Source organism: Polyodon spathula, chromosome 8, assembly GCF_017654505.1.
Source record: "Polyodon spathula isolate WHYD16114869_AA chromosome 8, ASM1765450v1, whole genome shotgun sequence".
Classification (NCBI taxonomy): Eukaryota; Metazoa; Chordata; class Actinopteri; order Acipenseriformes; family Polyodontidae; genus Polyodon; species Polyodon spathula.
The window spans coordinates 28,495,919-28,517,627 of NC_054541.1; the positions used below are offsets into that span (position 1 = coordinate 28,495,919).

Below are 21,709 nucleotides of genomic sequence, written 5' to 3' on the forward strand. Positions count from 1 at the left end.
CACGTAAGCCAATCACGTAATCTGCGGAATAACACTTTGTAAATCATTTCTTTTTGGGTCTACGTGAATTATTTTAATGGAAGACTTTATATTTTACTAGAGCACAGAAGAGCCATATTTCTAAGGATTAAGAGGAAAGTGTAGCTGTGAGTTGATTAGATAAAGGAACCGAAACACTGTAAAGCAATACACATAAATTCATTTACTTAGAGCAAGTGGTTTTGTGTGTAGATTATTCCTTTACCAAGATGGCTACAGTTTCGGTACACAGCCTACCGTGTGACTAACTGGTGAGTGTGTACAATAGTACAGTTGGCAAGCACAATGTATAAGGCGATGTGTTCCATTTTATAACCCTTTTCGCTTCTCTTCCTTACAGGGTGCTAAAGTTCGTTCAGCTATAGCCAACTATTGTCAGACACAGGGGGGATTGAGGTACTCAGGCTTTCAATTCCTACATCAGCTGGCGGTGGTAAAGTCCAGAAATATTTGCAGACTTCCTCCAGGTTTTTCTTGTGCAGCCTGTGCCAAAAAAAATAAAAAATAAAAAATCAATATGGAAAAGCAAGATGTCGAAGAAAGGTGAATATCTTATTTATAATGACATATTGACTCAATACAGTATACTATATTGTTATAGCCACGATTTAATTGCATCGTTGTCTACTAAAGTCAGCAACTTTTGTCCTTCCGTTGAAACATAACAAACTCTGGAACGTCAAAATAGTCTTCGAAACATATGTTGATTGCAATGATTAATGACACATTACTTTTAATGATATATATATATGATATATATATATTATATATATATATATCTATATATATATATATATATATATAAGTTCGTTATCTCCTCAGCCAATAGAGGAGTCACACTATAACAAATCCTGACATTCTGGTGTACAAAAGTCATTCTTCCCCAGTTCTCCACCTTGTAGATTGTGTCTGCAATAAACAATCAAAAACATGCTACATATGTGAAAATGTTACTTTTCTGAGTCGAGGTCTCAGATTCTGAATGTAAATACCAATGACATTTCAAACATTTAATATATGACCCTTCCTTACATATTTTTACAGATTGAAATGAAGGTACCACAAGAGCACTATTTTAATTATCTAAACAGTGGCAGTATTTGGATATTCTGCTGTTTTGAGAGATTAAGATTTTGTCAAATTAAAATGGATGTCCCGTTCACTGAAATGTAAAAACCTTCAGAAATGTGCATGTAGTGCTTTAGTAAAACTGAGGGATATCGCTGGAATTTGAAGCTCTACTGGTCATACAGTGTTATGTAATAAGTAGACTAAGGGTGTGTTGAGGGGTGTGGAAGGCTAGCTGGTGGTGGTGATGTCAGATCAGAAGAACACACAGTACTGCGCCGGTTTATTGCAAAATAAGAGTTGAACAAAGCACAAAAACACTTTGTACAACAAACTGGCGTGATGCCCAAAACACACAGACAAATAACAAGTATCGTGCTGGTTTAAAAGCCAGCACACTTAGTAATTGTTATTTATTTTTCTTCTTATTTTACCTCCTCTCCACATCCGATCTCCACTCACAAACACACAACCCCAAGTGAGTGCTTTGTGCATCGATATATACAATTGTGCTGGGATTCATTTACTAATTCATTATTCACTTGAATCCCAGCATGTGAACTAATCTGTGCACTCCCGGTGCTCACATATTAATACACATTTTATCTGCATGTGAAGTGATTGTGCAAAGTGATTGTGCAATCCCGTGCCTATATATTTTAATATATTTTAAATCACTTGAGCGCCAAGCCCTGTTGTATCCCGTGCACCAATATATATATATATCATATATATATATATATATATATATATATATATATATATATATATATACACCAACAATAACAACATAAAACACAATGTACACACATGTGGTGGGTCATCCTGCCACAGGGGGCACTGTACTTATTGTACACTGCACCTCGAATGCATTATGATTTCAGTTAAAGTAATTCAATCTGCATGCTTAAGCTTTGTTTTTTTATTTAGTTGTCGTCAATGACTTTTACCCCAGTTTTCTCCCCAATTTTTATTTTTTTCCCGGCTCCCGTGCTGAGTCGGGAAATAGCGGCATACACATGCGTCCTCTGAAACATGTCCTGCCAAGCCGTAGGTCTGCAACAAAGCCACCTGACCCATAGTGCCAGAGGACAACACTTCTGGGAGTGGCTTCTACAGCAGACCTGTAGGCGCCTTATCGGCCACAGGAGTCTTTGGTGCGTGGTGAACCGAGGATTACCTTGCTGACTTGAACCCTCCCCACCTGGGTGGTGTTGAGCCAATTGTGCACAGCCCCCTGGGAACTCCCGGCCACAATCGGTGATGGCATAACCTGGACTTGAAGCAGTGATCTCCAGGCTATGGGGCGTATCCTGCACTCCACGCGAAGTGCCTTTATTGTATGCGCCACTCGGGAGCCCCCTGAGTTCTGTTCTTTTTGTAATGCTAGCTTTGAATTAGGCAGTGTTAGTAATAATGCTCCAGACTAAATTCCTTGGTCTTTCTCTTAATGTATTGGATCCCTTATAAAAGATTACTGCACTACATGTATCAAAGTGTAGTAAAGCATAGTACAGATAAGTAAGGTAAAGTATTGTATAAACCACAGAGAGTCATGATAAATGCTAAGTTTAAGCATGGGACACTGTAAAATTACTCAACACATTTATCATGGGGACCTTTTATATTGGACACACGCAATATAAAGTTTAAATGATTTTTTCATGACATGACTTTCAAACACATTCGCTTCGAGATCATAACCTTAACAGAAACTGGTTTGCATAAATTGCCTTTTGTTGAACAATATTTGTTATCACTTCTTATGTCTATGTATTAGCAGTGCAATATATCATATTATAAACAGTGCACATCAATGTAGTACATGAATGGCATAGCTCTCATTTAAAGCCATGACATTTTTAAGCATTCTGCATAGAATGAATTATGCATAATGTTTTCAAACTTGCTTCAGGCTTCATGCATTATTTGAAGTTACAGCCAAGGACATTTTTTTCATGATTCTGCATTAGGAAACTTAAACCATTGAAGATCTATAAATTTTTTATTTTTTTTTTAAAAGTCATTTGTGGTCCCCGAGTGGTTCATCCAGTAATACGCTGCCGCTGGGAGCACAGTATGAGTCACACAGCTTGGACGGACCCACTTTGTGTCCAGGCTGTCCAAAGAGGCTGCATTTTGCTGGGGACCACAAGAAGGGCGTCATGTTGGCTCTTATGCTTCCTGTGTGGTGGTTGGGAAACCAGCAGAGATTGCTTCTCCTCACCGTGCAACAGCAAACCCTACTTACCAGACACCAAACACATTCAGAGGGGATAAAAATCAGGGCTGATCTCTGTTCTCTGGATTCGGCAGCCTGCCCACCTCTGCTCTGGATTGCTTATAGTAAAAGTGATTCTGGCTTTAGGAGTGTGAGATCAAAGGACGCTCACACGCCCTCAGAACACTTGTGCTGTGTGGGGATTGGCTGTGGTGAGGAGAAAAAACACAATAAATATGTCATAATATACATGGGGGGTATGTAATTTAATACAAATCTAGTGTAAAGGGTGCCCTCGAATGCAGTGTATATTATTTAAAAGTGATCTATATTACTTGAAAACCTTAAACAATTTCATAGTGTTCAGAACATGAAACAAATAATTTATAAACTACTGACATATATTTTAAGGAGTATAACAATGTGTATTATTTGTATTAACTGGTTAACAACCACTGTGTTATTGAGCCACAGTAATCATAAAATTATGAGAAAAAATATATATTATGATCTTAAAGACCATACTGATTCATAGACCACAGCAATAGAAAACTACCACTGATGCATTGAGCTGTGCTGAATGTTCACATGCACATGCACTTGCCTTGTGACAGAGGGTTTTTTTTGTATTATTATTTAAAGACATACAGTTTCTACATATTGCCTTTCTGAATTACACTAACAAGAAGAATAAGGATACTGAGAGAATCTCCAAAAAATCCTAAAAGTAGTAATTTTATTCAAGCTTTTGGGCATTAAGATCATATAAAATTGGATACACTATAATTATATTCTGTCTTATTGTATAATTGTGATGTTATGGATACTGTGAATGTTGTAGGCCATAGTAACATACTTGTGTACTTTTTCATAGACATTTGCGTGGCCAAAGTTGACTCAATTTTGCATTGGTAATAAGTAGTTATTATACATGACCAGATTTTTCACAGCACTGACACCTGATTATTCTTGCAAATTAAGGCAATATCTTGGTAGCCCAGTTAGTCACTCCACTGTTACAGGGGATGCGTTTTTATTAGCTTGCACATACAGGTCATTGGAAAGATGATTCAGTGTGATTTTGCTACTAAATAAATTGTTGTACCTGAACACTGGCTCAGAGCTAGCATGAGAGGTCTTCCCGTATTCACCATTACAGACCTGCTGCTGACATATCGGTTAAAGGAAATCTCTGTAATAATAACAACAATAATAATAATAATAATACACACTTTATCGTGCTTGCGCAGTCGGTGTTTAAAAGAGAATAATTAGAAACATAACTCATTTCGATATACTGGTACTGTACTTACATAACAAACTTGAGTTTTTATTTTGGCTGTGTCGAAGCGGTATCTCGTACAAACACGCTATTCGCTGAATTGAAGGTATAGTATTTGAATATGATTTGAATAGGCTCCCATATAAGGCACTGTCACATGTTGTAGCTACAGTCTAGAAGAACAACGTCAGAGAAATCGTTTGTTACTTTGTAATAGAATCAGAGGCAAGAAGCAAAATCTCCTAGTGGAGATCGGTCCAGACTTGAACAGCCCTTGCAGTGTTGATGCAGATAATAATAATACAAAAATCGGAATTATAGTGAACATTTGTACATGCAGATTTAAGGTACAGTAAACTTTTTTTTTTCCCACGTTCGTTCGTAGTCCAAGGTGAATAAACTGTCAGATTTAACGCTGACAACATTATAGGTAGTCTCTGTTTGAAACAATTAATTTACCAGATTGTGTTTTTTTGTTTTGTTTTGTTTTGTTTTTCTGAACAGGAGCGTATTATTTGCTGCAACATGTTTTGTTTTTATTGAGATTGGAAAACAGTTTCAGATTTTGAATGTAAATAATCTGAATGACAGTTGGGTTTCAGGAGACTGAAGCATTGCATCTTTGTGTATGCTTTGGTACAACTAGTTTTGTCAAGATGAATGCATAGTTCGATTTTGAAAATTCTGGAGCTACACCTCGTTTCATAAAGCACAGTTACCGAAAGACTGCTAAGACTTTTAAAGGTGCATTGTCAATATACACTACTTACAAATTACTTATATTTCAGTGTATTTATCTGTATTTATTGTTTTCTGTAGAACAAGATTCATGTACAGAATTTCTCCAAAATACCTATTAATAACAGTAGCTTAGTAAAGAGTGTGTCACGTTTTATTTGAACCAAGTGAGACTGTCATTAAAGACACATAATCAAGGACCATCTGTCACATAGCAGTTTAAATTGAGAATAAATAATGATGCATGGAACAATGGAAAACTTTTGTTCCTTTGACATTAGAGCTCGGTTTATCAGTATGGAAGATGCCAGTAACAGGCTTCACATGCATACTGTAGTTCATAGGTTATGCATTGACAGCTGACTTATTATTGTCCTCTGCAGATTTTAAGATACATCTAGAAAACAACTATTCCAATTGTGATGAAACATGGTTATTAAGAGTATCAAAATTTGGGGATATGATATAAGGAGGTGCCTGTCTCGCCATACGTCGCATTTCTACATATATTGATTTTTTTGATTCACTAATTTTGAATTTACAGTACATAGCAGTAGCAGGGTGGGGGCAAGCTTTCACAATACAGGAGGATGGATTCAATACTATGATGGGCAAAGGTCACATTCATAAGCTTGTACCATCGCAAACAACAGTGATGGAAACAGATAGACGCTGATTCAAAGGAAGCCTTGTCTTATTTTCTAGCTAGCAGCTGACAACTTTACATCACAGAAAAGTTGCTCAGTGTCTCATGCTAAGAGGCCAAGAACTGGATCAAAAGGTTGTTTACAGGGTAGATGCTGGCCAGGTATTAAAAAATAAGATTCCCCTTCATAGAAGTTTGGAGTTATTACAAGATTAAAAAATAAAGGCATGGGCTAACTATCTCAAGGACTGCATTCACTTCCCTGGCTTCAGTATGTAGTTATTATGGTAAAGGACGTAGAGTTTGAATAAAGACAGACCTAAAATAGCTAAAGATGCTATGCAGCAGGATTTATTATTCCCATATTTGATGAATACTGTACACAACTTTGTAGATAGTGACACATAATTGTCAGCTGGCTCCATAGTATACAAAGTAATTTAAAATATTTGCTTTGTATTGACAGTTGTCACTTGCTTCTGTGCTATAGATGTACTGTAGTAACACAGTATACCAAAATGCAATTTGTAACTTTTCATACTATACATTTGCTTTATAATCAATAACTGATGTTTTTGGTTTCGACTGACTTTGTTTTACTGATTAACAGAAATAATTGACAAAGGTTAATTGCAGTGATAGAGGACAATTTACTACATGCGTGTAAGTATAATTATAAAGGGACATTACTATAGTTTATTTATTCCACACTTGTGGTGTGGCCATGTGTACTGAATAGTATTGTTATATTAGGCATTGTATTTTCAGTTCAGAAAAAAAAGTCATCCTGAAGCAAAGTAAATCTAGTCCTTTGACACTGAAATTAAAATAAATGACAAGTGCTTTGACCACTGTGCAGCCCCAGATCCCCATTGGGTGAGATGGAAGAGAAGGTGAAGGAGGAGCAGCCCGGTGGCAGCAACAGCACAGAGCCAGCCAGAGGGGAAGAGGTGGTGAAGAAGCGTGGGAGCTCCTCGCAGGACTCGAGGAGGAGCAGCTCCTCTCGCTCCTCCAGGAAGAGCTTCCGCCTCGACTACAGGCTGGAGGAGGACGTCACTAAGTCCAAGAAGGACAAGCACGGCCACTTCGTCAACCCCTGGCCCACGTGGCATTCGCCTACCTTGTACAACGTGCTGAAATGGCAGTTCACAGAGAAGGACCACAGCAAAGTTCCCAGCTCTAAAGAGGTACTCTGCCTGGTCTTTGAAGTATATTTCCATTCTACCATACTGTGAAATAAGGTATGACCCATGTTGAGTCTCATTGAATGTGTTGGCTGGAAGCACCCACCCATCTTCTTTCCTGTCAGGTCAATGAAACATGTAGTGATATTTGTATAATATATAATTTGTTAAGCATTATTTTGAATGCTGAAAATGCTAAATGTCTTAGGCCTGTCTGCTGAAATATGCTTAAAAGTGTAACTACTCCCAATTGGCATCAAGTGGCACCACCTTGTAAGAAGAGTTTTTTTCTTCAGGGTTTTTGGGAGAAGGAAACATCAAGAGATCCCCAAGACAACTAATAGATATTTGGTTTGGGGTTGAGGTTTCATTATAGAGTATTAGAAATCTGTTTATAACATTTTCAAAGTGACATTTGCTTGCTTTTTTTTTTTTTTTTTTTTTTTTTAGTTTATATCGCTGCTTCCATTATCCATAATAACACAACTTGCACATATTTGTGTAGTTTTTAGTCATGCTATAAACTGTTACTAGAAACATTAGGGAATGGGTTTAGTTGCAGAACAATAGTTTAGCAGTTTTTTACAGTTGGTTGCAGAGGTGAAAGACAAAGATAAAGAATCAAGGTATTCAAGGGCAGTGGTGTCTGGAAATTTGAATGTCCAATAAAAAAACCAAACAAGTTCAACTTTATTTCCATATAAGAAGTTAAGCTTTAATTTCCATGGATTGTTGTTAGTGCTGGTTGCCATGCTTGTACAGCAAGTTTGTGTTGTTTCTCAATTTCCTGTTCCTCTACCAGTCAGAAGTTTCTGCAGTATAGTGTTGACCAATCAGAAAGCTGTACAATGTGTTTCCAAGTATAATGTTACAAATCAACCGTCACATGCTTCAATCTACAGCCAATGGTATTGTTACAATATAATCTTCAGTCGAGCCAAGGGCTGCATTGCAAAAACCCAAAACTGATACAAGCTGCTGCCTCCACTTTTTATTGTAGATACTGCTGCCACTTTGGCATATCCTTATATCCCTAATCTCCTTAAAACCAATATCTGAACTCTCATCTGACTGAGTTAAGATCAAATAAATGTTAGGATAATCAGTTGGTTAGATCATCTGATCTAGCATAACTTGAAAATGTAGACAAAAAAAACCCCCAGGCATTTAAATATTTTTCCTTATGTTGTTGTAATTGTATAAACATTTAACTTCATTTAACTCTGAGCTTCATTAAAAGAAAGACTAAAGCCAATAAAATCAGATCAAAATATCCTAACTTCATATCACTACAGTATCTTCTTTGCATGACGTCTGCATTGGGGTGGAGTGGGTGTCTGTATTTATAGGATCCCAGCAGCTTTTGGTAAATGGTGCCACAGGTATTGTATTCACAGGGTAAGAGAAATGTGAATACAATGCAAGTCAGTGAAATGAGCTGATTAAGAGCACTAGAACAGCAGTTCTCAAATTACTAGGAGGGACGTGGTAAGCCTTCTAATACAGTAATTATAGTAATAATACAAAATTCAAATACTTTCTTTGGAGAAACTAGTGTCAAGTTAATAAACATTTTAAGAAACAGGGAAGTTTCATAGGGTGATCAGGTACCAGGTATGTTTTTTTGTTTTCTTTTTGAGAACATTGGAATTAAGAGTGGTGTTCGATGCACAGAGTGTAGACAGGATAAGGTGTGATTTTTGGCAAATACTTCACTGTGAATGATTTCTGATATGTGCTTTATAATTCTCACTATTGTGGACAGGGGGTGCCAAGTAAAAATAAAATAATAATAATAATTCGCTTTGATAGGGCATGATTAAAAAAAAAAAAAAAATAGGCTGAGAACCCCTGCTCTAGAATAAGCAGTTTGTTCCTCAGTGTAATTAGTTAGATGATTGCCTTGTAATATAATGAGAGGTTCCTGGCAAAGTTCTGATTAAGACAGTCGTGCACTTGAGGCCTAATGATAATTGAATTCTTGACACACAACATACCTAAGGAAGGGAAATTCTTTTAGAAATATAAAATTGGAACCACACCCAAAAACACATGATCAGAGAAGTGCCTGGGGGCTCAGGAAATAAAGGCCTGTTCTTACTTGAACAGCTCTTCTTTTTTTTTTGTTGAAGAATATAATCATTAGATATCTTTGCATATTTAGATATGTTTTAAAAGAAAGGCCTTGTTTCTTTAATTAAAAAAAATATATATATATTCTGCCTAATAGAAAGAGCTGTTGAGACAGCTGGAAGTGGAGCTTCTATAATTCCAGAGATTTTGTGCCTGGCCCTGGCTAGGCAGTGTGCCTTGCCCTAACAAACATGATGTATGCATTCCATTTGTATTCCTCAGTACTGGCATCTATTATAGTCTATGGCACATCCAACTATCTTAGCAGACCTACCATCTCTTCCATAATTGCACCAGGAGATGTAGAGGTTTACACAGTCTACCTAGAAATAATTGTGGACCATTAACCGACCATGTACAGTTAATATATAGCATGGATGATACTGTCTCCATTCTTTAGACTTTAAATTAGTACTCGTCTCCCTCTGCCATTCATTTTCCTTGATGATTTTCTCTGAATTTCTCTATTAGTTGTTCCACTAATATTGCACCTAACTATTACACCTCATTCAAAATCAGACAGCATTCCCCTTAGAAGACATGGCATCAAGCCCAGCTGTATCAGCAGTGGTTTGATCTTTGATACCTGGCAATTTGCTAGTCAGCATTGTACGATGCCATAGAAATTTAATATTGTGGGTGGTCAAACACTTTCCTCTAATTGTCCCAAATACTCACAATTGAATCAAAGCAAACTTCTCCTATTCACTTTTTCGATGCTTGGACAATGGATCCTGTTTTCGAAAAGTTTTATTCCCAAGGTCTAAGGTAAGAATTATATGTGCCCCAGCATGCGAGTTGAAAGCCCTTTGAAAGCAGTCCAATTTGTTTCAATTTGCAACAGACCAAGCTTTAAATTTGAAATTGGACTCCATCAGTCAGAGTTAAGAGGGTTGGCAAAAATCTGTTTCTGCAACTTGGGACACTAGAACTGCAGAAAAAAAACAGGGCTGACAAATCATTTTACAATCTTGGAAATAATGTTTGACCTTTTTGCAACATTTTATCATTTGTTATATTCCAGCTGTAGGTCTTTTACAAAGATACTTTTGCTTTGACTCAAGGCTTTTCTGGTAAACTATCTGTTACATAAATTCCAGACAGCTGGCTTGCATATGACAAACTCAAGCAATTGTCCTGTTTGGAACACTTCCAGTGATATGAATGGCTTGGTGCCTGAAGAACTGCTGGAAGATCGTTTTTGTGTGACTGTCTTGTTCTGAGCTCTGCTGTAGCCATTAACTTTTGTTTTCTGCATTCTGAACTTGATTAAACTCATTGTCCGGTATTCTTTTGTAAAATCTGTAAAACAAAACAATACTTGGAGCTTAAAAAACCTTTTCTGCCTGAACATGACGTGACGTGTACTGTAACAGAAACCTTTCAATACCCCGCTTTATGATTCCTTGCTAAACTTGGAAGCTAGTGCCTACAAATTAAATTGTTACCAGGAGTGTTTTGTCGGTCAAATGGTTATTGATATGCATGATTTGTAATCGTTAACTTTGGGAAGGCTGCTTGGAGTGTAGCGCTGTGTAATTTGAGCCAAAAAATCTTAGTGGAAATGTCGATCTTGAGGAGGAGAAAAAATATTGATCCATGTAGGAATTAACTGAAGGTGTAAATCAAGGTTAGCACTGTTTGCCTTTCAATCTCAATTGTGTGTTACCTGTGTACTGTTTGGGGAATGTGCGTATGTTTAATGTAGAATTTGTTACTACTACTACTACTAATAATAATAATAATAATAATAATAATTATTATTATTATTATTATTATTATTATTATTTGACCTCAATTTCCATCTGGTACTGGTTCTGATATGTATTTTATTGACCCTTGATTCTTTAATTGGGATCTTGGCTTTATTGTGACACAGGCCTTTCTTTTGTTGTCCCAGTAACTGCTTTATTCCCCATGGGGGTGTTTGACCACCCACAGTGTTGCTGACATACTTGTTGTAAACATGTTTAATGAAGTCAGTATTTCTCTCTCTCTCTCTCTCTCTCTCTCTCTCTCTCTCTCTCTCTCTCTCTCTCTCTCTCTCTCTCTCTCTCTCTCTCTGTCTCTCGCTCTCACTCTCTCTCTAGGAGCTTGACAGGGAGCTGCCAGTGCTGGAGCCCTACTTCATTCAGAACCCTCAGCTGGCTGGCAAGACAGGTGCAGGGATGAGAGCCACATGGCTGGGACACGCCACTGTCCTGGTAGAGATGGACAATCTGACCTTCCTGACTGACCCGGTATTCAGCCAGCGGGCCTCCCCCTTACAGTTTATGGGGCCTAAGCGGTTCCGGGGTCCCCCCTGCTCGGTGGCCCAGCTCCCCAAGATCGACGCCGTGGTCATCAGCCACACCCACTACGACCACCTGGACTCCGGCTCAGTGGCCAGTCTGAATGAGCGCTTTGGCAGCGAGCTGCGCTGGTTTGTGCCCCTGGGCCTCATGGACTGGATGCAGAAGTGTGGCTGCGAGAATGTCATTGAGCTCGACTGGTGGGAGGAGAACTGCGTCCCAGGCCACGATGAGGTCACCTTTGTGTTCACACCAGCACAGCACTGGTGCAAGCGCACTCCCACAGATGATAACAGGGTGCTCTGGGGAAGTTGGTCCGTCCTGGGACCCGGCAACCGCTTCTTCTTCGCTGGGGACACAGGTTACTGTTCAGCCTTTGAGCAGATTGGAAAACGGTTTGGCCCCTTTGACCTGGCAGCTATTCCCATCGGAGCATATGAACCAAGGTTAACAAAAAAAAAAAAAAAAGAAACTTCGTTTTCATTTTTGTAAATAAGGGAATTCAGAATGTTATCTATTTGTAATTGTTTCCAGTTCTGATTGCTCTTGGCTTAACAGGTTTTTAATAGAAAGGAGATGGTTTGTTCAAATAATATGTAAAAAAAGAAGAATCTCCTTTACACAGTAAACTAGATATGTGTTTCTGAATTTCTACAGTGACATACTGCTTGTAGAATGTAACGCAGGCATAGCAGAGCTACTGTATAACCTTCTGCTTTATTACAGAGATTACATCTCTGACCGCGTCATTTTTTTATTTAACTACTGTAATTGATTGCTAAAATTTTGTTCTGTGTGGACTTCTCTTATACAATTGATAGTAACAAAATACGGGAACTGTTTTTTTATTTATTAATTTCTATTTTAATGACCAGTTGACTAATGGTGTGAAAGAACACACACTGTGATTCAGCAGTCTGTTATGCATTTACCTGGATCACTAACGTGGAAAGCAAATATTATGTATCCAGGAAGTTGTGTAGATAAGATAGTTATCACCAGGTTGGGTTCAATCTGTAAAAACTATGCTGCTTTAGCAGAAGATGACTGTTGCTATGCTGTCTTTCCCAGCCTGTCAGACCTGCTATTGAGAGGTACTGTTAGTTGTTCGAATAAGAAGTGTTGCACCTTTATTTCAAAAACATAACTGGCCTTTTGATTGTCCCATGATCACTGATTTGGTGTAGAAGACTTTGAAAAAAATAAATAAAAATAACCTGTATGTGCAGATTAATTGCAACAAAAAATAAAAAAAACATATCCTGAGAGGTCCAGTTTTACACCTGGGGAAGCTAGTGTAAGTCAGTGGCTGAGCAGCATTTAAACCTTGGACATCTTAGCTAGATAATCTAAATGCATATCTAGGAATAAAGTATTAGTAAAGCATTGTGTTTTCATACAGTGTTTTTCTAACAGATTCTTGTTTGATTCCAAAGGCTCACTGGTTGGTTAGGTGGGATACCTGGAGTTTCCAGTTGCTGTCATTTGTGCACTTACTATGTGCTTAACACTGCTTTGCCTCATTTATTGGGAAATATCAATACTATACTATAGTACATTTACAGTTTATGACCATCTGCACTTGCTAATGCACAGTCAATATCCAGTAACTAAGAGCTCTGTAGCTTGCTAAATTTAGTGCTGTGTAAACTGGCTATATTTAAATGAGCCACGTCATCCTAATGTGTAGTTGCTTAGTGTGCAACTGATAGTGTAGCACATGATCACTGTCCTACTTTTGTGTTTTCCACAAGGTGGTTCATGAAAGCCCAGCATGTGGATCCAGAGGAGGCGGTGAGGATTCACATTGATGTCCAGGCAAAATGTTCGCTAGGCATTCACTGGGGGACGTTTGCTTTAGCTTATGAGGTATGTGTATACTGCATTGCCGGGAAACAACCAAATATAATGAGTATATTAGAATGTGAGTGTGTATTTTTTGAGATACAGTAATAGATCTTTGTATGACAGATCCCTTTTTATTCAACTGTTTGTTTTTGGAAAATATGTGTGTGCCCCTGTGGGAAAGAGAGATGTTGTAATTAGTCAATACTGTGCATCAGCAGTGTTTAGTGTGCTGGGCTGAGTTTGTCTCCTCCCACAGCTGAGGATGGAACCCCAGCACCTTTCTGATCTCTTCAATGTGTATTCTTACAACCACCGTAAATGCACAGAACATCCCAGGAAACAATATGTTGCACCTGTGAATAAACTGAAATCTCTGAACGCCTCTGGTAACGTGACCTGTTTGTATCTATACAAATTTAATTTCCCCAGTGAAGGTGAATATTACATTGTGATCACTTATATCTCAAAATAGAAAACGGTTGAGTGCGAACAGTCAATCAGCTTCCAGATCTAGCGGGACCTATTTTGCATAGGTGCCTGCTGGAACATTGAAGTGCTTAACTGTGAATTAACTTTTAAATCAATCTGCGCATAAATACAGGCTTTTTTCCTTCTACAGGCTCTATCGCTTAAATAGAGTAGCATTCTGGCATAGTGTGGCTCAAAATAAACAATAAAAGGAAAGATGTGTCATCCTACTGTATATTTAAAAGTTAAATGCACATTTTTCTAACGTCACTGGTCGCTACATAAGTTGCTAAGAAAGTAGAAGGTTGACCAGATGTCTGTTTAAAATAAACCCATGAGGTTCAGGTTTGTAATGGGGTCTGCCCAGGGATATTTCCAGGAAGCACATTTTATTTGATGGTTAGTCCAGTGAAAAGTCTCAATGACTTTTGGACAAAAAACATGGCTGGATTATAATAATCCTTTGTTACATAATTGGAATGCAGTAGGAGATTCCTAAAAAAAAAAAAAAAAAAAAAAGAAAAAGAAAAAAACTATTAAAAACTGTTGGTATAGTGTATGTGGGTTTGGGCTGTATTTGTTTCCTTTCTCTGTTGTGCTGACAGTGCAGGAGGGCTCGGAATGAAGCACTCTCAAGGTCATTGAGGGGGCAGTCCATTTTCAATCTCCTGCCAGTGAAGTGCCCTCATAGATTACTGAACAACTCCCACAACAGGGCTTGCATTAAATTTGAAATAAAGTGATTTCACAACTAGGGGAACATGAAGAATTCATCTAAAAACTATCACCAACAATCATTGTTTCTCATGCTTGGTAAATGTGTTCACTTAGTTATATATATATATACTGTAGTGCACTTGAGGTATACTAGGAACATGCAGCAGTGCTAATATAGTTTCATAACTCAGCAACCATTTACCTGGTTCTCAACAAAAAAGTGCAGGTACTCCTGTGCACAGCTGGGTGTAAACATTTAAAAAATGAGACAATTTGGGTGCCAATGAATAAATACTTTTAAAATGTATACATATTGGTACATGATACATTTATAAATACAAAACAAGCCTTAAAAAATAACTATATTCAATCAATTATATATAACCAGTTCACCATAAACAAGGAAGCTGAAAATACTGAAAGCATGTATCACTCAGTCATGTGCTGTAATATGACACTTTAGTTAACCCTTAAATGACAAGCATGAAGAAATATTACACTATGCAGTAACTGCTGAAGGGAGGGGGTTTTTTTTTCAAGAAAAAAGGGGTGATGTTATAAAATATGGTATAAAAAAAACAACTGTGCTGTGAAAAAATGATATAAAAAGGTCTAAGTCAAACAATGCACAATAGGGACTAAAATACCCCCTCAAATGTATTATGCAACAGGCACTACTACTACTACTACTAATGATGTACTTGGCCATTTTAATCTCCATCTATTCTCTGAAATCATCCCCATACTTTCCAGACCCTGGGTACTCATCTGCAACAGGACCTAGAACAGGATTAGAACATATATCCCTGTTTTATTTGTTTTGTACTTGTTACTTAGCTTAAAATAATATGTTCTGTCTCTTTCTCTGTTGTGTTTATGTATAGATTAATTACCATGATATATTCCAGAAAAATACTTTTCAGGCAGAAACAGCATAAAAGTAGACTTAAAAAAAAATAATATATATAAAAAAAAAATTAAAAAAAAACCCTGGTATTGTGGTTTCTGCACAAGAAACAAAGTGGCAAAAGACACATTTTCATAAATAAAATCATTATTTAAATAAATTCTTCAAAATGTTTTAGAAAAGGAGGCATTGTACAAAGAAAAAACACCTCACCGTTTTGGTTTTCATTTATTACTTTGCTCATAACAGAAAATACCAGGATCACAACAAAACAAAACGCTGATCACTATGCTTGACATGTACCTTGCAAGTTAGGCCCTTGTTTGAAAAGTGTGAAGCACACCTGCATCTGTATCCCGACTCTGACTCACTTTCCAAATCTGACATGGATTTTTGCCTCCAAATTCATGTGCAGCAGTGGTCGCTCGAATATTCAGTTTATCTGCCGCACTAAAGAAAATAATTATTACTTCATTAATAATTACTCCACACCACTGTTTTCACGTTGCACTGCTAAGGTCTTCTGTCGTTGATCGACGAATGAGCACTGACGCAAAGCAAAATGGGTGGAGATTTGTGACGCATGCCAAAATGAAATTTGATCAGAATGAAAGCTCAGCCAATCAACATGCAGTGATTATACTGACATTAATGGTGGCCAATAGCAGCTAACAGAAGCAGAATGATCAAACAGAATGCAAGCAGCTCTAACTGTGCTGAATGAAAGCGCATTTGAGAAATGTTGCACTAGTGTACTGTGTGGATGGAATGCATCCATTTTGGATGAAAAGGACATTAAATAAGTCTCGGTACAGAGTACCAGTGAGTACAGGCAGAATTTCACACCTACATGTATAGTCTTTGTTGTTGTTAGATAACCTGGAGAAACTACAGATAAGGTGGTACCTGCATGGTTTCAGGAGTTCTCACAAGTACAATATGGTTTTTCATTTTTTCTAATGAGAGCTGAGACCTAATATTTTGAGATTCCATTCTACCTAAAAAATCTTCCAGGTACTTCCATATGCAATATCAAAAGAATCTGATGCAGTGAGGTGGGAACCATTGGTCCATTTAACATGAAATAACCCCTATCCTATCTATCATCATACAGATACACTGCAGCTACAACTGGTGTTTTAAGATAATTTACTCCTAAATGTATTATGGATTGCTTCTCTTAGAAGCTATTAAAGAATTATATTAATATATACAGTATTATATTATTAAGTATTAAGTTCAAATTAAAAACACAATAGCTTAGAGTGATAAACTATATGGAAGAAATTCTGCATATTAGAATTACAAATGTATTCAAAACTTTAAACTACAAACTAATTTTATTTCCAACATCACCAATTTCACAGTTAAATAAATACATTAAAGTTTTCCCTATTGACTTCTATATTTTATATCCCTCCAAGTTAGGACTGTTGTGTAGTACTAAATACCAGGGGCCACAGAACCCCATCATTATTCAGTGTGAAGAATTCTGAAAAGGCTTTTGTGTTCAGTGCGAGTTCTACTACATAAGCAGAAGAATAGAGTGAATACAAGAGCATTCAGGCACTATAGAAATAACAGAACTAGCCATCTCTAGGAGATGGAAGATAACAAACTTTGCTTTAATGCTAGAATAGTGGGCATGCTTGAGCATTAGCTTTAACCACAGTTCATTCCTTTATTTTCTCACTAGGTAAATTAGCCTGTTTTAAAGAGTACAGCAGTCGTAAAACATGTTCAAGACATAACAGTGCTTGCTGTCAGAACAGTGGCCAGCTTAACATTGATAAATTACAAAAATACCTGGAAATTAGGTTTCATGCTTTTTTTTCAAAGAACTTTCCACCTTTTTAATGGGCTCCAGTCCTTTTATTGCTTAAAGCAGAGACAGAATTTTTTTATTGTTAATTTAAAAGTGCCCTTTCCGAGGCAGGTTTTTTTTTTTTTTTCATGTCAACCAGTTCTGGTGTTGAAATATTCATAAGCTGCCGCTTTACAGATAACCAGCAATGACACATTTTTCAGCAACAGGAGGCTTATTGTTGAGAACTTGCAGGCAGCATTTTTATTTACAGCTTAGAACTAAATAGTAAAGATCCACAGAGCTCCACCATCTTATTTTCTGTAACATTAGAAAATGAAATGCTTATTTCTGCAGTATTGCCTGAGGCAGGAAGAACCACTTTCTGAAGCAGCTGCTATTTTTTGGAGGCTGTGACTGTGTGGCAGGGTGAAAGCCCTGCCAGTATACGGGTGTGTGTTGGTGTAGGGAATAGTAGGTTGGTCAGGGAGGAGGTTAAATTTCTCCGTCAAAACACGTGGGAATGTAGCTGGAGCTGATAAGTGAATAAATGATTACTTAGGCTCCAGCCACGGGTGAGTAAAATAGGTGTTTTTATGGGTGGTAATTTAGAAAAAGGATCAGGATTGATGCTGGTGATAGAGGTGGAGGGCTGTGTCTGTGTTTCATGTTCCGTGCTGTGCTGTATGTTTTGTTTACATTTTTGTGAGTTTTTGTCAGACCTTTTGTTTTGGCCCTTATGCCTTTTATTTTTGACCAGTGTGGTTTTGTTAAGTGATTGTACCATTTTGTGTGTGTTCACTTGTAATTAAAAAGGTGCATTAACACATTTAACCATGCAGCTTTCTGTCCAAGTCTCTGCCCTGCCATTAACATCTGGACAAGGAGGCTAACTCGGCTTCATTTGATGGGCATTGTTGAAAATCCAAGGTGAAATAAATGCATATGTTACACTCAGAGTCAGGATTCAGTCAGTCACTTACAAAAATAACCAGTTTCCGATTTGAGCATTTAAAAATGATCAAAGAACAAAATGAATGGTAATTCCAGTCTTTGAGCAAATTATTTTGCTCAAATTGCGAAATGGAAAATGCCAAACAAGCAAAGAACGAAACAGAAAAGAACAGACAGCTTCTTCAGTCAGACAGAGTTGCCCTGGAGAAAAGCAGAAAGTTCACCCCTCTATTGCATGTATTATGAAAATGCAGAGGAAAAAAAATGTTTTCTTTGAATTTCTTACTTAAATAGGACCATATAGCACAAAACAAAAAATATTTTTGTGAAATATATTTTGGGATGTTATATATGGGTACGCTACCTGGAAGTAACATTGTGCAATTGAGGAACCAACAAAAATGATTAAATTTATTGAATTTTTTTGTTTTTATTGCACATTCTTTCATTTGAAGGGCCTTGTTCTTCTGGATGGTTTTCAATATGCTCCTGTGGAACATCTAGAATATTGTAGTGTTCACAGGGCCTGGGTTGTAGGTAAGCCTTGTATGCTCCTAGCGAAGGGGCTGTGGCTCTTTGGTACAGCGGTTTCGGTTGTACAGCTGTTTTCGGTGCAGAAAGTGCCGGGTTTAATCCCGATTACCTCACTCTGTGGGGGGGACCCCAGCCTGTGGGAACCAGTAAAAATGTCACATTGGTGTCAGAATGGGATGTAGGCAACCTGTAACCTGGTGAGCAAGTCTGAGATCGGACTTGAGGCTAGCAGTGGAGAGTGTAGCGTGTACAGGGTCGGGGTTGTAGGTGATGCAAGGACATAAGCCTGATACACTCCTAGCAAAGGGGCCACTGCTTTTTTGTACAGCAGTATCAGTTCTATGCTTTAGTGCTGGAGGTGCACACACTGGAAAGTGATATCTGTCTCCCAAAGCTGTGGAAAAAAACAAACAAAAAAAAAACACTGGCTTCAGTAGAACATTTAATACAGATTGCCAAAGAGATTAAAAATATATATGTGGATGGAAATCATCTGTATCTGTATAGATAGTCAAATGTGGGCTTGTAGCACGTTTTTGTCCTGTTGTGTTTGAACAAACAGCAGCTAGGGGATTAACACGCTAGCCGAGTCTTATTGTCTCCTGTTTTTGTTTACAAGTGCAGTATTGCATTCAAGCTTCAAAAGCAGAGTCAGCCACTTTCATAAACAATTGTTATATACAAGGAAGGGGGGAATGGCTCTAAACAGCAAACAACAAATTAAAATCTAAAAATAAAAAAAACCTATACAGTTCACAAGCAGTTACATTAACTGTACTTTTATATCTATTCCTGTTATATTGTCAGTAGAATAGAACATTTCATGCTGGTCCAATTACGAGAAGTACAACAAAGTTGCTTTTTTGCTGATACCTTTCGATGTGATCAGTTGAGCCTTTAAACAATGCAAAATAAGCAGTGGAGGTAATAATCCTTTCAAATCCTAAACAGCACTACATTTCTCACATAACTGGGGGGTTTATGTTTAAAATGTGCTAATGTACTATACTTCGGCAGGGTTTTAAAAATGTACTTGTTTTTTTTTTATTTTTATTTTTTAGTTTTACTTGGATCCACCTGTCAAACTTAAAGAAGCCATGGAGAGATACGGACTGAACCACGACAACTTCTTTGTTTTAAAGCATGGAGAATCGAAAGATTTGAATGTTGAGGAAGACGCGTTCGAGTGAAAACTATCATCGCAGAAATAATAACTGGTTCCCGTTTAATTATTTATGTGTGTGTGTGTGTGTGTGTGTGTATATATATATATATATATAATATATATATGTGTGTGTGTGTGTGTGTGTGTGTGTGTGTGTGTGTATATATATATATATATATCTATATATATATACACACACACACACACACACACACACTAACTTCACTACAACGAACCCCCATGGGACCTGGAGAAATGTTTGTTATATCAGGGTGTACACTATAATAGGATTTGGCATTTTTCTGTGTCAGAATAATGACAAAACGGCAAATTTGAATTGAATATCAATATATAGTACTTTTATGAAGATTCCTTCACACTGATCAACATTTAAACGGTATTCTGACAAGGTACTCATGTCACATGTGTAGGTAACCGCATTGCAAGACATACAGACATGGGAATTGGAGTTGAAACGCCATCACAGGCGCGCAGGATTTATTAGACAAAAAACAGAAAGTAAACAAACAGGTCATGTGGCACTACCAACGATGGTAACGCACAGAGAACACATACAGAAGAGAGGCAGGCAGCAAGACTCAGTCGAGCGCCCGTCTGTAAACAAACATTTGATCAAACATAACAACTCCAAAAAGCACACAAAACAACCCGTACAGTGCCGTGAAAAAGTATTTGCCACCTGTCTGATTTTCATATTTTTGACACTGAATGTTATCAGATCTTCAACCAAAATCTAATATTAGATAAAAGGGCCCCTGAGTGAACAAATAACAATATTTTGATACTTGTTTCATTTATTTATTAAAGAAAGTTATGCAACACCCAATGCCCCTGTGTGAAAACATAATCGCCCCCTTAGTCTCAGTAAGTGGTTACGCCACCTTTAGCAGCAATAACTGCAACCAAACGCTTCCTGTAGTTATTGATCAGTCTCCTACAGCGCCGGGGAGGAATTTTGGCCCACTCCTTCATGCAGAACTGCTTCAACTCAATGACATTTGTGGGTTTTCAAGCATAAACTGCTTGTTTCAGGTCCTGCCACAACATCTCAATGGGGTTTAGGTCTGGACTTTGACTAGGCCATTCCAAAACTTTAAAAACTTTTCTTGTTCTTCAACCATTCTGATGTAGACTTGCTTGTTTGTTTCGGATCATTGAATTGCTGCATGACCCAGCTGCGCTTCAGCTTCAGCTCATGGACGGATGGCCTGACATTCTCCTGTAGAATGATGGCAAGTCGTCCAGGTCCTGATGCAGCAAAGCATCCCCAAATCATGACACTAGCAGGTCCATATTGGCCAAAAAGTTCTGTTTTTGCCATCTGTCCATAGAACATTGTTCCAGAACTCTTTGAGGATGATCCAGGTGCTTTTCGGCAAACTTGAGACGAGCATTCATGTTCTTAGTGAGCAGTGGTTTCCGCCTTTCTACTCTGCCATGAATCCCATTTATGCCCAGTGTCTTTCTGATGGTGGAGTCATGAACACTGACCTTAGCTGAGGTGAGCGAGTCCTGCAGATCCCCGGATGTTGTTCTAGGCTTCTTTGTGACTTCCTGGACGATTTTACGCCTTGCTCTTGGAGAGATTTTGGCAGGATAGCAACTTCTGGGAAGATTCACTACTGTCCCAAACTTTTTCCATTTGCACAATATGGCTCTGACTGTGGTTTTGTGGAGCCCCAGGGCCTT

At 37.8% G+C, this 21,709-nt stretch overlaps 1 protein-coding gene across 3 annotated transcripts; it reads left to right on the plus strand.

Annotated features, from left to right (window-relative positions):
* Window positions 1–41: 41 nt before the first annotated feature.
* On the plus strand, window positions 42–20,100 carry LOC121319729 (N-acyl-phosphatidylethanolamine-hydrolyzing phospholipase D-like). 3 transcript variants are annotated; one of them, XM_041257469.1, is made up of 7 exons: window positions 42–290; window positions 380–582; window positions 6,854–7,181; window positions 11,402–12,048; window positions 13,357–13,471; window positions 13,707–13,836; window positions 19,896–20,022. In XM_041257469.1, exons 2-7 carry the CDS (start codon window positions 557–559, stop codon window positions 19,922–19,924), a joined length of 1,275 nt encoding a protein of 424 aa, XP_041113403.1. In that variant the 5' UTR covers window positions 42–290; window positions 380–556; the 3' UTR covers window positions 19,925–20,022. The 3 variants fall into 3 exon arrangements, with proteins under 3 accessions (XP_041113403.1, XP_041113404.1, XP_041113405.1); XM_041257470.1 differs by lacking the exon at window positions 13,707–13,836 and having other exon boundaries at window positions 44–290; window positions 19,896–20,100; XM_041257471.1 differs by lacking the exons at window positions 42–290; window positions 380–582 and adding an exon at window positions 4,793–4,957.
* The last annotated feature ends 1,609 nt before the right edge of the window (window positions 20,101–21,709 follow it).